General features: G+C 40.4%; 1 protein-coding gene across 1 annotated transcript in view; it reads left to right on the top strand.

Annotated features, from left to right (window-relative positions):
- The window catches only part of LOC132413035 (uncharacterized), a 28,269-nt gene extending 17,314 nt beyond the window's left edge, over positions 1–10,955 (top strand). Inside the window, exon 3 of the mRNA XM_069540009.1 lies at positions 7,059–10,955. Within this exon, the coding sequence (XP_069396110.1) occupies positions 7,059–7,359 (301 nt within the window). The 3' untranslated portion in view covers positions 7,360–10,955. The remainder of the gene's footprint in view (positions 1–7,058) is intronic.
- The last annotated feature ends 4,299 nt before the right edge of the window (positions 10,956–15,254 follow it).

The following is a 15,254-nucleotide window of genomic DNA, read 5'->3' as shown; positions in this document are numbered from 1 at the left end:
TAGTTATTTAATAAATATTTGTTAAATAGCATATAATAATTCTTTTCTGTTTTCCCTTGTATCAATTCTTTGGGAGCGGCCATGAGTTTTAAAGAAAGACTTTTCGAGCTTCCCTGGTGGCGCAGTGGTTGAGAGTCTGCCTGCTGATTCAGGGGACATGGGTTCGTGCCCCGGTCTGGGAAGATCCCACATGCCGCAGAGCAGCTAGGCCCGTGGAGTCCAACATTGCTTTTTTTTCTTTTTTTTTTTTCGGTACGTGGCCCTCTCACTGTTGTGGCCTCTCCCGTTGCGGAGCACAGGCTCCGGACGCGCAGGCTCGGCGGCCATGGCTCACGGGCCCAACCGCTCCGCGGCATGTGGGATCTTCCCAGACCGGGGCACGAACCCGTGTCCCCTGCATTGGCAGGCGGACTCCCAACCACTGGGCCACCAGGGAAGCCCCAAGATTGCTTTTTGGTGGAGGGAAAAAAAACCACACATAGAATTGGTGACCAGAATTATTATATAGATAAATATTTAATAGCTTGATGTAACCAAAGAAGCGTTAAATGAAACCAGTACAAATATATAAACTCTATTTAAAAATATAAATATATATACAGACATAGAAAAAAATGTTAAAATGATATACATTCTTGAATGGTGGAATTATGAATGACCCTTATCCTAGTATACTTTTTCTTAGTTTTGTAATATGCATAAAATGAGTATGTCGAATTTATAACTAGAAAAATTGGATTTTTAGTTATAAATATAAAGCTGCTTCTTATTTTTAAAGAGAGCATATCAGTCTCCCAGATAACTTGAGGATGTGCAATTTGTGTTGTGCTTACTTTTAATGAATCCTGCGTCACTTTACATTTTTCCTCGTTTCCAAGTAGAAAAACCAATTGATTTCTTCTAAAGTTCCACTAGGTGGTGCTACGGTGGAATTAATCATGGCTTTTTTTTTTTTTTCCCTTTTCTTTTCTTTAATCCACTAGTTCTCAAACTTTAGATCCTGCTTTGGAATTCCAGGCACTATTCATTTCCCCCAGTCAATCTCTTCATGGTGCCATTACCAATTAACAAAAACAGATCACCTCACTGCACCTCTAGTGCTGATTTAATGTGATATTTAGGAGGTGACATCTATTAAATATGATAGAAAATCCATTGATTTATGCTGAATGATAATATAAGCAATGGTCTGTTGTAAACATTAAACAGACATATATCCAACCTTGATAATCATGAGTCCTTGGAGATAACTGGAGGTATCTGTACCATATTTTGTGAACCACTAATTTACAATACAGTACGTTAAGAAATTTGGATTGTTAATTTTGCAATTACCAGTCATTCTCAAGTTTCAGATCTTGAGCTACAGGAATCCAAAATAATGGCACACTGATGATCAAAGGCATGCTATTGTGTATGGCATTTAGAGCGGTCCGTGCAGAGGTCAGAAGTGTTCTGGCCCAGAGGGCCTTTATTGATGAGGCTCAGTACATTTCTCCTTTTGCTGCACATTTGTCCCCCAGCGATCTTTCTGGCTCATGGCTTCAGACATCACAAAATTTTCTCATTCTAATAATATATGCTCTTTAGCTTTTTTTCCTGGTAATTTTGTCAATAAATGTCATGAGTTGTAATACTGTGCCATTAGAAAGATTTAGCAAAAATATGTCACAATTCGTTACTTATAAATAAATTTATGTAGTAAAAAGAAAAACCCCAATTTATTTTTTCCTGTGTAGGGAAAAACCCAGTTCTTCCCTACTGTGTGTTTCTCTCCTGTGTGTCTCCTTTCCCACTCTCATCAAACACTTCACACCTGACACTTCTGGTCACGAAATGTGGGTCTTTTCCCCAATAACAAAGAGCAAGTCTTTGGGATGCCAGCTGGGTGTCCTACGATTTAACTAAATTCTGATCCTATCGACCTGGAGGTAAGTCAGATCCCACAGGTTAAGGGCTCAATCCCATAAGACTCCCCTCAACACACACTCACAGTCACACACTTCAGATGGCAGTCACAAGCCCAGGTTATCACCCGTGCTCCTGACCAAACTGGATATAAATCAGACGTCCGTTCAGCCCCCTCGTCAGCTTCCATTAATTTGCTAGAGCAGCTCACAGAACTCAGGGAAACACTTACTTACATTTACCATTTTATTAGAGGATATGATAAAGGATACAGGTGAACAGCCAGACGAAGAGATAGACAGGGTGAGGTCTGGGAGGGTCCCAAGCCCAGGAGCTTCTATCTTCATGGAGTTGGGGTGCATCACCCTCCCGGTGTGGATGTGTTCCTCCACCTGGAAGCTCTCCGAAGCCCCTCCCATTGGGATTTTATGGAGGCTTCCTCACATAGGCATGGTCAATTATTAACTCCATTTCCAGCCCTCTCCCCTCTCTGGAGGATGATGGATGGGGCTGAAATTCCGAACTTCTCACCGGGAGCCCACTCAGACTCACCTCCACAGAGCAAAAGGTGTTTCTAGTGCCCTTATCAGTTACGAAGTTTCAAACATTTTAGGAGTTTTGCGCCAGGGATGGGGTCAAAGACAAATATTAGAACAATAGGTGCTCCTAGTATTCTTATCACTTAAGAAATTACAAGGGTTTGGGGAGCTCTGTGCCAGGAACCCGGGACAGAAACATACATATATTTCTTTCTATAATCTAACACATAGTGTCTATAAAAGGTTGATGTGGTAAAACTAAATAATGACCTCCAAACGTCCACATCCTAATCCCTGGAATCTGTGAATGTTATTTTATATGGCAAAAGGGACTTTGCAGTTGTGATTAAATTAAGGATCTTGAGACGCGGAGAATATCCTGGATTTTCTAGGTGGGCTTGATGTAATTACAAGTCCTTATAAGAGGGACACAGGAGGAGTCAATGGCAGGGGAGAAGGCCACGTGACTATGGAAGCAGAGATTGGAGTGATGTGCTTTGAAGATGAAGGAAGGGGCCACAAGCCAAAGAATACAGGCTAGAAGCCGAAAAATGCAAGGAAGTGAATTCTCTTTTAAGAACCTCCAAAGTAATGCAGCTCTGCAAACACCCTGACTTTAGCTCAGTAAAACTGATTTTGGACTTCTGGCCTCCAGAAATGTAAGAAAATAAATTTGCGTTGTTTTAGGCCATTAAGTTTTTGGCAGTTTGTTATAACGGTGATAGGAAATTAAAATACTGATACTTGTATATCTGATTCTTGCTCAGTTACCTACCCCTATTAATATAGCATTGTTGCATCTATTTTGAAATCCTAACCTGCCTATATTATTGTAATATAAACATTGTAATACATTGCAAAAATATGTGCTACTTCTCATGGATTTATTAACTAGTTCAATTTTTCTGGAAGAAGGTTTAGCAACATGGATCAAGATATTTTTAAATGTTCATACCCTTTGACCCAATAATGCTAGATATCTGAGAAAATAACCATAATTACATAGATTTTATACAAGAGTGGGCATTGTAAGAATATAACCAATATTAGAGGAGATATTAAGAGAAAAAACAAACAAAATAAATACCCTGCTTTCAGTAATGAATAAAATAGTGTGGCAGAAGGTTGACAAGAAGTAGAAGACTTGAATATATTATAGCTCAAATAGACATCAATAAAACACTCCACCCAACAACAGCAGAATATACATTCTTCTCAAGTACACATGGAATATTCTCCTGGATAGACCACATGTTAGTCCACAAAACAGGTATCAATAAATTAAGAATATTGAAATCATAGCAAGTAACTTCTCTAACCATAATGGAACCAAAATAGAAATCAATAACAAAGAGAAAACTGAAAATTTTACAAATCTGTAGCAATTAAACAACACACTCCTAAACAACCAATGGGTCAAAGGAGAAACCATGAAAGGAATTAGAAAATACTTCGAGATGAATGAAAACTAAAACACAACATTCCAAAATGTATGGAATGCCTTGAAAGCAGTGTTCAGAGGGAAATTTAGAGCTATAAATGCTTACATTAAGAAAAGCACAAAGATCTAAAATCAATAATCTAACTTTCCACCATAAGGAACTGTCATTCTAAGGAACTGCTGTTCTAGGAAAAAAAAACCCAGCAAACTAAACTCAAAGGTAGCAGAAGGAAGGAAATTATAAAGATTAGAGTGAAGATAAATAAAATAGAAAAACAGTAGGGCTTCCCTGTTGGCACAGTGGTTGAGAGTCTGCCTGCCAATGTGGGGGACACGGGTTCGAGCCTGGTCTGGGAATATCGCACATGCCGCGGAGCAACTGGGCCCGTGAGCCACAACTACTGAGCCTGCGCGTCTGGAGCCTGTGCTCTGCAACAAGAGACGCCGCGATAGTGAGAGGCCCGCGCACCGCGATGAAGAGTGGCCCCCGCTCGCCGCAACTAGAGAAAGCCCTCGCACAGAAACGAAGACCCAACACAGCCATAAATAAATAAATAAATTTATCAAAAAAAAAAAAAAAAAAAGAAGAAATACAGTAGAAACAATCAACGAAACTAAAAGTTGGTTCTTTGCAAGGATCAGCGAAATTGACAAAAGTTTACCTAGGCTAAGAAATAAAAGAGAGAAGACTCACATTACTAAAACCAGGAATGAAAGAAGGAACATTAATACATATCTTACAGAAATAAAAGGATTATAAGTGAATACTGTGAACAACTGTATGCTAACAAATTAGATAATCTAGATGAATGGATAAATTCCTAGAAAGACACAAACTGAATCAAAACTGAATCAAGAAGACATAGAAAATCTGAATAGGTCTAGATCAAGTAAAAAGATTGAATTAGTAGTCAGAAAACATCCGACAAAGAAAAAGCTCAGGCCTTGATGGTTTCATTGTTAAATTCTATCCAAAATTTAAAGAATGAATACCAAATCTTCACAAACTCTACTAAAAAATACAATTGGAGGGAACACTCCCCAATTCATTCTTTGAGGCCCATATTACCCTGACATGAAAACCACACAGACATCACAAGAAAACTAATGACCAATATCCCATTATGAATAGAGATGCAAAAATCGTCACAAAAATACTAACACACCAAATGTAGCAAAATATAAAAAGGATTATACCACGTGACTAAGTGGACCTTATCCAAGGAACGCAGGCTTGGTTTAACATTAGAAAATCAATTAATGTAAAATACCATTCAAAGTTTTGATTGTGTAGACTAAACATTCTAATTTCTAAATCGAGACTACTTTGGTGACATTAAGTGATCACAGAAATTTTATTAACTGGAAATGATCAAAAAAATCTTCCAGGAGCAGAGGAAAAATTTCGAATGGGCATATTGTAAAGTCACTGTGGGACACAGATATAAAGTTTCCTTCCGATTAACTTCCTTGAGCCCTGCTTATTCAAGGCATTGTTTACATATATTAATTTTTTTCTATTATAAATTTATTTCTATAATGTTGTCTTGCAGGATCTCAGTTTCCCCACGAAGGGCTGAACCCAGGCCAACAGCAGTGAAAGCCTGGAATCCTAACCACTAAGCCAACAGGGAACTCCCACCCATTGTTTTATAACAGCTTTATAGAGAGATGATTTACATAAAATGTTTTATAACAGCTTTACAGAGAGATAATTTACATATAAGATAATTCATCTATTGAAAGTTTTCAGTATGTTAAGTATATTCACAGAGTTGTGAGACTGCCCCACTAGCAATTTTTTGGCAGATGTTTCATACTGACTCTTTCCTTTTTTCTGCATCATGTACACCAGGGGCTTCCAAACGTAGCATTTAACCTTTGGGCCAAATCATCACCTGTTGTCCCATGCATCATAGGATGCTTAGCAGCACACCTGGCCTCTGTGCACAATACCCGTAACACACCACTCACTCCCAGCTGTTACCACCAAAAAATCTTCAGACATTGCCGAATGTCCCCAGGGTACAAAAACATCCCCGGTTGAGAGATACTGATACAGATGATGCATCGTCCTCCAGCTGAACTCTGCCTCCCAGCTCCTGTTTTTGTTCTTAATGGGCTGTTTAGACACAGTTCAGCACATGACATGGTCTACTTCACACATACTTCTTTGGTGACCAGTGTCCCCAGGTAGCCCCTCTTGGACAGAATGTAAAGCAGTCCCAGGCCAGCTCTTTCTCACAGGTGCAGCCCAGATCTTGTCCTTGGGACGCAGCTGGCATCTTTTACCCTCACAAACTCAGAATGGGAATGCCCAGCCACTCTCCTCTCTTCTTACCCTGAGGGCAGCTGCCCACAGGTCTCTGCCCTGTGTTTTCCAGTCAAGAATCAGATACGCGTCTACTAGGTTGCCCTAACCACAGGGGCGCCAATCATACTAGCTCTCAGAGGACCTCACTGAACTTGCTTAAGGATAAAGTCATCTCCACTTTTGACCCTTTTATACCCTAGATGAGGATAAAGCATTCAGGAGTTAGGAGCCAGTTTTCAGACAATGACTTTCGTATTCTGACAGAGCAGTTTGTCTTACAATTCATTTTGGTATCTGACATCTGAGTACCTTAGGATCTAGTAAACTTCCACTTTATCCCTCTGTTCCACATTTAACAATGTTGCAAATGGTAATTTATAGTGTATTTCATCAGGTACAGTATTAAGTAACCATTTATAGTGTAACCATTTGTAGTGTAACAATTTATAGTGTATTTCATCAAGTACAGTATTAAGTAACCATTAAGAATATTGCCCTTTGAAGAAATGCTCACAACATAATGGTGATTGAAGAAGAGGCTGTAAAGTCTGTTTTTACCCTATAATATTAACATTAATATTGAAAATATATATTTCTAGACAAAAGAGTAGAAGGAATTATAATTGAATATTATTTGTGACAATCTCTAGATGGCAGAATTCTTTTTTATAATTTTTTGTTTTCCTCAAATTTTCTACTATAAGCGTGTATTGGTTTTTAATAGAAAAAAATGTCCTATGAAAACAAAATGTGCAAAGTTGATTCATATTCACATTCTCTTCCTCTTTTAATTTAAATATTTTTACAATGCACTGCACAGACTTCCAGAAATTTTAATCTATTTCTTCTTTTTCAGAGAGCTTCTCATTGCCTCAGAAACAAAGTCCAAATTCCTTCGTGGGACATTCCAGGCCTGTCACCAGCCTCTTAGCCCTGAGTCCGTCTGCTCCTTCCGTGTTCTGACAGGTACTTGTGCGGTGGAGACCTTGCAACCTTTACTTCCTAGACTCCCTCGGCAGCTGGCTTCTAGTGGCTTCTACCAAAGAGATACTACTGAAAAACAGGCAGATGGGGGTAGAGGAAGAGAGACTCCCTTGTTCTCCATCGTATCAGTATCCCTGCAGCAGCAGCAGTCGCCTGTGGAAGAGTGTCTTTAGTGGCACCATCACCCACTGGGCAAAGCCTCCTCTTCAGTCTTAGCCTCAGCCCTGAAACCCCAGTCCACGGCCCTAACACCTGCGAAGGGCCCCTTCCCTATGATTCCAGCAGTGCACGTGGCAACACCTCAGCTCCTCAGTGGATACAGCACCAGGGAGAGGACCCCTCCTCTGAGAACAGCCGAGGTGGCATGTCCCCATAGTTCTGGTCTGTGGTGACACCACCTAGTCCCTTTATTCCTCCAGTTTTAGGGGTGGTAGGTGCTTCCTTCAGTTACTAATTTCTGGATTTCTTTTCTACGTAAATTTTTTTCCTAGATTTATTGAGATATGATTGACATACGGCACTGTATAAGTTTAAAGTGTGCAGCATAATGACTTGACTTACATATGTTATGTAACAATTACCACAATAGGTTTAAACATCTCATATAGACACAAATGAAAAAAGGAAATATTTTTTCCCTTGTGATGAGAACTCTTAGGATCTATTCTCTTGGCAACTTTCAAATACACCACACAGCAGTGTTAACCATAGTCATCATACTGTACGTTATGTTACTTCATTCTTGTTCTTACTCTCTCAGTTTTTCCAACAGTCGTGCAAGGAGTAATCTGCATTAAGTTGCCTATATTTGAAATGCCTAGAGTAATGTCCGTTTTCCTAACTGGTCCCTGACATCACCCATCACACCTGCTTAAATTCCACTGGCCAGAATTCAGTCATGTTTCACCCAACTCAAGAGGAGGTGTCCTGGGAGATGTGGTCTAACTGCTCCCATGTCCAAAGAGAACACGGACCAAGGTGGTCCTGCTACCAGCTGGTACCAGTGGTCTTTCCCACATTGCCTAGTGAGGCACAGAGTAAGATAACTATGATGCAAAAACCAGACAGGACATTTTAAAAAAACCAAAAGAGGTATAATTGTCTAAAGAAAATCTAGGTATATATAACAAAAGACCTGAAATGAGCTTATTTTTGAATTGGACATTGAGTGTAGCTCTAAATTTCCTCAAAATGAAGGCCTATAAAGGGAGCTCCCTGGTTGCCTAGTGGTTAGGATTCTGGGCTTTCACTGCCGTGGCCCGAGTTCAATCCTTCGTCAGGAAACTGAGATCCCACAAGCCATGCAGCGTGGCCAAAAAAAAAATATACTGAAAAAAATTTAAGGCCTATAAAGAAACGTATGGGATTGCAGTTTTGTTTTGTTTTGTTTTGTTTTTGCGGTACGCGGGCCTCTCACTGTTGTGGGCTCTCCCATTGCGGAGCACAGGCTCTGGACGCGCAGGCTCAGCGGCCATGGCTCACGGGCCCAGCCGCTCCGCGGCACGTGGGATCTTCCCGGACCGGGGCACGAACCCGTGTCCCCTGCATTGGCAGGCGGACTCTCAACCACTGCGCCACCAGGGAAGCCCGAATTGCAGTTTTTAAAGTATATTCAACAGCCTAGATAAGGTTTGTCCTGAAATGAAACACAAGCGTCATTCATCACATTGATCATCATATAGTAAATATTAGAATATACAAGAATCATAATTTGAAGCTGTGATAATATGTTCATAAATCTTCTGCTCAGTTCTGATCATAAGTATTTTCATTTTCAAAATATCAATTTTGGGGGCAATAAATTTGAATTCTTAGATTATTTTCTAATGTTCAAGGCATGTACTACCTGTGTCCATAGGAAAAATAAAATATTCAAAACTTGAATAAATGATATTATATTTACATATATTTTTTCAAGAATAATATTGGTCAATAGCAGGATTTGGAATTTTCAAACTGTTACTATTTCTTTTAGCTTAAAAGTTTTTTTCAACTTCCATGTCTGGGTAATGTGATCTATCTACAACAAAAAGCAGTTTAATATACTATTAATTTAGAGTCAGTTTCTAAAAGGAGAATGACAGATCCCCAACATTTGTGGCCCTAGAGTCTAGAAGAATTTCCGGCACATAGTAGGTGCTCAACTGTTTACTGAATGAGAGACAGTCGAATCCAAAAATGTTAAATCTGTGATTGCTAGTTGTATACTTAAAACTCTAAAGCATGCAACTCCCATGTCTCCAGCTCTGCCCTGTTTTTAGATAAAAATTAGGTCATATCGTATTAATACCTGAATCTTCCCTTCCCGCAAAAAGTCCTCCCTCCAACTAGGTATTTCAGAGAGGCCCAGGCAGGTATGCACACACTCACAGATCAGGGGCGGCTGCCCTCACTGTCTCTCTACTGGCTCAACCAGACAATCGCTGCTTCAAGCACTCTGCCTGAGCGTCTGGTACCCACCCCGCCAGGTGTGCTCTGGGCACATTCTCGTTGCCGTGGTCCCAGCCTCTCATGGATAGCACAGCACGGCCCGCCCGCCTGGGGCCGGAGCCAGGAGGATGCCTCCTCTCCCATTTGTTACGTCCAGTTAGAGGGACCCCACAGCAGAGCCTTGGGGCTTTAACTTTTAAATATTTAGTGAGAAATCTTGGAGTTCACCACCCCCCAAATGAACATTCTTTTATGTAGATCTTTGTACTCTTAAGCAATTATTTCCTCAGAATAAGTCTCTGGGTTGAACTACATGTCCTCTTTTTTTTTTTTTTTTTTTTTTTTCCCCAGGGCATTTTTCGGGACATTTTTTTTTTCAGGAATGTGGATTGCCAAACGATCTGGAGAGGTTGTGCCAGTTTACCCTCCCACCAGAAACTTAGGTTGATTTCCTAATGCTTTTATCAGCAATCATTACATCTTCCTTTTTAATCAATTCCCTTCATCTTTTTTTTAAATTACAGTTTACGCAAGCTTCTTAGAGATGCATGAATATCAAGTTTTATAGAAATACATTTTGGAAACATTTGAATTATGAAAATTCCAATTTCATGTAGTACAAACTGAAGCAAATACTATTTGAAGCACTATTTGAACTTGGTTAATTTGCATAACTGATTTCCAGAACTAACTCACAGGGCAAGGCTAGGTAAACACTCTCTGGAGTTGGTTTTTGGTTATTTACAATGCTGGGTAGTGGACTAAAGGCCACCATTAAGTAAACTGACTGTGGGTGCCTGATTGCCTCGTTCCTTCTAAAAACTTCACATACAGACATTTATTCCTGTTTCCAGAATGAGGCCACCTATATAAACAATTTTCATGTAACAGGAATATTATGTATTAACATTTATCTATGAAAAAAGACAAATTAGCTTTTTTTTCTTTTCCTATTCTTAATCTGATGTTAAATAATAACTGTAGGACAGGCGGACTCTCAACCACTGCGCCACCAGGGAAGCCCTGTACCTCTTAAATGAAAGCTCAAAACAGGGATGGATATTCCTGGTAAGCAGGAGTCATAATTCAAGTCTAGAAGAAGGGAGTGAACAGAATCAAAAGCACAGATAAAGCTGATATTTTATTTATGAAACCTAAGATGCCATTGATTGTAAATGGCAGCATTATTTTGTGTATTACTTAGAAAAACATTATGATACACTGCTTTCTTATCACCCAAATATTTTATATTTATAGAAAGAACTATTTTAGACTTAGATAAATATTATTATCATATACCACTCAATAACTCTTGTAAATACATTAAAAAGTAGAATACTGGGACTTCCCTGGTGGCACAGTGGTTAAGAATCCGCCTGCCAACGCAGGGGACACGGGTTCGATCCCTGGTCTGGGAAGATCCCACATGCCGCAGAGCAGCTAAGCCCGTGAGCCACAACTACTGAAGCCCGCACACCTAGAGCCCGTTGCTCCACAACAAGAGAAGCCACCGCAATGAGAGGCCCGCGCACCACAAGGAAGAGTAGCCCCCGCTCGCCTCAACTAGAGAAAGCCTGCGTGCAGCCGCAAACGCTCAACGCAGCTAAAAATAAAATAAAATAATTTAAAAAAAGCAAAATACTGCATTTCAGTGAGTCTAAGACGTTTTAAAAATATTTTTACATTGCAGAAATCAGTGAGTATATTGTAATCAGTGTTGCCACAGCAATGAATCGTAGTTCAATGTCTCTTTACTTTTATAACATATATAAGAAATGTAGTCTTACAATACATGGCACCGTAGCTTCAATGAAAGATGATGTGAACAAAATACTTCGATTAATGCATTCCTAAAACATCTTCACACCCAGGGACGATCTCTTTTGTATCACTCTTTAACTGACAGTCATCCATGTCCATGGTTTTCTATACAATTATTATTCCCCTCTGGCATTAAAATGCAACATTTGTTAAAAGAGTCCTCGAGGGCTTCCCTGGTGGCGCAGTGGCTGGGGGTCCGCCTGCCGATGCGGGGGACGCGGGTTCGTGCCCCGGTCCGGGAGGATCCCACATGCCGCGGAGCGGCTGGGCCCGTGAGCCGTGGCCGCTGAGCCTGCGCGGCCGGAGCCTGTGCTCCACCACGGGAGAGGCCACGGCAGTGGTAGGCCCGCGTACCGCAAAAAAAAAAAAAAAAAAAAGAGTCTTCGAAAGAACTAAGCCTCGTTTGTTCCGGACTCTAAGCCAGGTGTACAATTTAGTAGAACTACTTTATTTTGACATTAGGAATGTTGATAATTACATGTGATTCACCAATGCCCCCATCTCCTGCCCATGACCTTTTGGTTTGTACCCCTGATCTTTTGGTTGACAGAGGATAAAAGATTGCACCGACTGCAGCCTTTGTGGAAAACATTTTGGTGGTTTCTCAAAAGATTAATCATAGGACTACAATACAGTGCAGAAGGTCCACTCCTAGGTATATATCCAGAAGACTTGAAAGTAGAGACTCAAACAAATACTTGTACAGCAAAGCTCATAGCAACATCATTCACAATAGCCAAAAGACAGAAGCAACCCAAGTGCCCATCAAGTGAAGAATGGCTAAAGAAAATGTAGTAGATACATACAATGAAACACTATTCAGCCATAAAAAGAAATGCAATTTTGATATTTGCTACAACATGAATGGACCTTGAAAACATTATGTTACATGGGCTGGCAGGGAGAAGAGTTATTGTTTACTGAGTACAGAGTTTTGGTTGAGGGTAATGAAAAAGTTTGAAGAAGAGGTAGTGGTGAATACCTTGTGAGTGTATTTAATGCCACCTAATCGTACACTTATGAATGACTGAACTGATACATATTTTCTTATGTATATTTTTCCACACACAAAAAAGTTTGCACCACTATTTTATCTTCAGATTGCTTCCACGTCATGCACACTCCCTCTGTAAGTCTTCATGCTTGCCTTTTTGCGGTGTGCAGGCAACATCTACTGTGTCACAACCGTGGTCTGGACAATAGCAATTGTAAGAAGCCATTTACATGTATCCCAAATTCAGAGATGAAAAATGTGGAAAAATGTGTGCCTCAGAAGGAATGAAATGAGGGTCAGGGACTTGGGCTAGAATTAGGTGTCGGTATTTAAGGTCACTAGGACAGTAATCAGAAGAGACTACATGTGATCCTGAGATAAATTCACTTGGCGACGTGGGTAGCAAAGTAGCAGACACAAAATTAGCTGATTTAAATTAGTAATCAGTTCAGTTAGAGCTCAGTGCCAGAGTCACAAAGCAAAGAACGTGTGTGAGCATTTTGGCACGTTGAAGCAAAAAACTTAATAATAATGACATATAATCTACATAAGTATATATTAAATATATGTGATACACGTAATGAACCTGACAATGAACAGATCTTGGACAAACATAAGGATGCTCTTTTGATACCCTGCATCTGTAGTTACTACAACACACTTTCACCTATATTATTTCATTTGACTTGACCGTTGCAACATCCCAATGAGGTAGTCAAAGGAACCCCTTTCAGAGAGGAGCCAGGCGCTTCCTCAGGGTCACGTCTGCTGCCAAACAGAATCAGGGTCCAACTCTGGCTTTCTGACTCCAAAGCCCAGGTCCTTTTCCCTCACCACAGGAATGGACCAGTAAGTACCCAGTTTACATCCTCAGTCCACAGTCCACAGACGTGGGGATACTTGATTGAGGGGGAAGCTAGGTCCTTCTGGGACATTCCCTGTTCTGCAACAGGTGTATAATACAAATCTTTCCCCCAGATCAAGCGCAGAGGGACCTGAAGCTATCTATCAGAGTAACAGAGCAATGGAGAAAAAGGACCACGTTGAGCTTCTAAGGGTTCCCAGATACTATGAAGCTAATCCCCAGAGCCCCAAAATACCTCTATGGTTTCCATCAGAATGAGGGTTATGGAGATAAGTGATAGATGAAGTCTTGACCTGAGTTTATTTTAGTGAATCTGATGGGATAGAAGACTCATCCTATGGTCATTTCCTCACTCGCAGAACAGATAATGGGAATAAGCATATTTGGTATCTGGTCATATCGGTCATGACCCATGGAGTACGTGCTATTTTAGTAGAAAGAGCCAAAAAGAATCCCTCAAAACGGACCACCTTGCTCTCTCTCTCCACCCACCCCCAATGCCAATCTCCCATATTATCTCCAAGGTAGTAACCCAGAAGCAGGACCACATCCCTAGGTAACTGCAGAAATTGGGGCTATTTAACTTGCTCCTTCAGTTAGCAAAAGCCAAATGGTTCTTAGAAGGTGACTCTGAATTATTACAAACGTGAGCCGGTGGTGATGCCAGTTATAGCTGAGGTTCCAAGATGTGGTTTCTTGACAGGAGCAAATAAACATTGTGCTATTGACCTAAGAAAAAGGGCTCTCCAAGCCCCTATCAGTGAAGATAATCAGAAGCAAGTTGCCTTTAGGCAGCTGGGATCCAGATCTTACCCGGGGCTGTGCAAACTCTCTTGCTTTCTTACTTCATCCAGACACCTTGATTGTCTTAATATGCCACACTGGTTGGTCAGACAGGGTTCTGACCAGAAACAGATGGCACACTCAAATTGGATAATTTAGGATATAGTTTAATAAAGGGACTATGTACAACAGTGAAGAGGTGGAAAACAAAGTCATTACCACCCTCAGGTTTGGTACTGGTTTAGTGTCCACCCAAAATTCACGTCCTTCCCAGAACTCAGACCGTGACCTTATTTGGAAATAGGAGGAGCGGACAAATAAACTCCTGTATTAAATTGGTCGCATAACCCCACAGAAAACAGCATTTCTTAAGTGAATTTAAACGCAAGTATTTTGACTGTATATCCCTAATAAGATATAGTTGGAAAAATAAAAAAAGGTTTTTATTATTCATCTTTATTCATTTTATCCTGTACACACAAGGTGTTTTGGGTCAGAAACAGAGTTCTTACTAAATATTTACAGTAAATTAAGTGGGTTGGTTCCCCTTGTCCCATTCCTTGACCCCAGGGCAACTTGATGAATACTAAAGGATAATTTTCCTACATGACTGGCCAAACACCCCTACTAAGGAGTGTTGAGGAAAAATGATTTATCTTTGCATAAAAGGAGGCTGTCCTCCACCCCTCCTAAAAGGGTCTCCTCCTTAGACCTCCAGACCTTTGGTATGTATATAAAATCTCCCCAGGAGCCAAAGAGATCTACTCCCTTTGATTCTCAGCTTCTACTATTTAGAGCTGTCTCCTCATTCTGGGATAGCCATTCCAGTCTTCCTGGCACTGTGGGGACTTAACCTAGGGACTGAGATGTGGTCATCTGGCTTTCTCCAGGAGATTAGAGAAGTCTTCCTATCCTTTCAGGTCAGAGCAATTAACTAGACACACTGCTACATAATCTAATCCTCATGGTATGTAAAGATGTTTCTGTGAGCCTAGGTCTTTTTATAGAAACACTAAGCAATCCAGGCAAGTTTAATTTCCCCACAGACATATCCTAAGGACAAAAAGGACCACAAGGAAATCTTTAACAGCATTCAGTGATCTTATTTCTTAACAGTATTATTGATACTGCTAATTTTAAACTTTTACATGTAAATTATATGATTAAAACATCTA

This window comes from Delphinus delphis, chromosome 17, assembly GCF_949987515.2.
Source record: "Delphinus delphis chromosome 17, mDelDel1.2, whole genome shotgun sequence".
Lineage (NCBI taxonomy): Eukaryota > Metazoa > Chordata > Mammalia > Artiodactyla > Delphinidae > Delphinus > Delphinus delphis.
Note: the sequence above shows the minus strand (reverse complement) of the source record. Positions and strands in the feature narration are given on the sequence as shown.